This window comes from Egretta garzetta, unplaced genomic scaffold (assembly GCF_000687185.1).
Source record: "Egretta garzetta isolate BGI_Z169 unplaced genomic scaffold, ASM68718v1 scaffold68, whole genome shotgun sequence".
NCBI classification, from domain to species: domain Eukaryota; kingdom Metazoa; phylum Chordata; class Aves; order Pelecaniformes; family Ardeidae; genus Egretta; species Egretta garzetta.
This window is the reverse complement of record NW_009260774.1, coordinates 5,648,412-5,650,205: the sequence shown is the minus strand read 5'-3', so window position 1 is coordinate 5,650,205 and position 1,794 is coordinate 5,648,412. Positions and strand designations below refer to the sequence as shown.

The following is a 1,794-nucleotide window of genomic DNA, read 5'->3' as shown; positions in this document are numbered from 1 at the left end:
AGGTATGAAAATTAATTAGCACTTCCTTGGGAATATAAGCAACATCCTTTTCTAGTAGCACGTTTAGCACAGTCTTACCATTGTATCCTGGCACTGGTTTTCCTGCCTGTCCGGGCGGAGGTGTTGTAGAGTTCCCCAAACCAATACAGGAAGCAGTAATTGCAGAACCAGATTCTGTTAAGAGAACACAAATATCGTCAGCTAAGATTGTTCTTAAGTGTCATTAAGTATTTATTGGTTCTAAGTTTTGCTTCTAGTTCAGCACATCAAAATAATAAAATAGATTTAGAATTCAGGAGCTTTTATGTATTATCTAGTGAATATAAGTTCATTACAGAAATTTGCATTCTTCAAAAGGGAACTTTTTCCATTCCATACAAAACAGTCAGAAATAAACACCTTCTGCATTACACCTGTAGTTTATCCCACTATGGGTATAAGGCTATACCACGCCAGTAAGAAACTGCCTACAGCAAAGCCGTAATAGAAATACTGTGTAGGGCAGATGTACTTCAAGGGTTATTTCACAAGTCAATATCCTTGGGAAGAATGAATTCCAGAAAAAAAACCATCAATCCATTCTTGGCTGATTATCTTATCCCTGTAAAGAAATATCAAAGTGTCTGTTGTTCTATTTTGGAGCTACACATTCAGAGGTTTGGGAGGTGCATAAATGCTAAATCTTCTCCACAACAATATTTGTCAGGAAGATCAGAGAGGAGGTAGTGCCTAACAAAATTTACTGTAAATACTGAAGTCAAGAATACCTTGTTTATAATCCTGGAGATCTCACTGGCATTTCTTGGTGAGAATTACTTCAGATAACAAAAAGGCTCAAAAAAGAAATGGCGTAGAAAAGTCAGGCCTAAATTTTCAGTGTTGCCAAAATAAACTCAAAAGAAACAATCTAAGGAATGGGAATCTAACTGCTGCAAGATTTTCTAATCACAAGACAGATATCTTCTCCTCCTACACCTACAAACATTAAAGTTTTACTAACCACAGCATTTTGGAGTGAGTTTCTTTTGGTGGGGGTGCAGGGCAGGTGGGGGAGATGTGAGGAGACAAATGTCTCTTGCTTTTGAATCTTATGAAGATATTCATTCACCTAACTGCTGACAGATAAATTGAGCACTGGCACTGCACGCCTCTACTCCCTGCACGGAGCCCACGGAAGGCAGCTCTAGAACCTCCTCTGAAGTGCCAACGTAAAATACCTTGTTTGGAGCTTCCAAATGAGACAGTACAAACACCCCCTGTAATGCCTGTGCCTTCCTAATTATCCCCATAGTTAGACAGCTAGAAATTCCTCCCTCCTCACTTTCCTCTTTTTCTTAAGAAAGCTCAATTTCACCTAACATTTTTATACTACAGGAGTTGTCATTATAGAAGAGGAATAAAAGATTCTAAGTTTGAAAAAAAAGAGTCTAAGTTTGAAATCAACACATACAAATATCTTAAGGGTGGAAGTCACGAGTACGGAGCCAGACTCTTTGCAGTGGTGTCCAGCGACAGGACAAGGGGCAATGGGTACAAACTGAGGCATAAGAGGTTTCAGTTGTATATGAGGAAAAAATTCTTTACTCTGAGGGTGACGGAGCACTGGAACAGGCTGCCCAGGGGGATTGTGGAGTCTCCTTCTCTGGAGATATTCAAAGCCCGCCTGGATGAAGTCCTGTGTAAGATGCTCTAGGAGAACCTGCTTTAGCAGGGGGGTTGGACTAGATGATCTCCCAAGGTCCCTTCCAACCCTTGCCATTCTGTGTGAAAAGACCAGCTGCTCTTCTCTCTTTC

At 40.4% G+C, this 1,794-nt stretch overlaps 1 protein-coding gene across 1 annotated transcript in view; it reads right to left on the bottom strand.

The window, feature by feature from the left end:
- ACSS3 (acyl-CoA synthetase short chain family member 3) overlaps positions 1–1,794 on the bottom strand; it is an 85,415-nt gene that overhangs the window by 23,664 nt on the left and 59,957 nt on the right. The window contains exon 10 of the mRNA XM_009646327.1: positions 79–174. Coding sequence (XP_009644622.1) covers positions 79–174 — 96 coding nt within the window. The remainder of the gene's footprint in view (positions 1–78; positions 175–1,794) is intronic.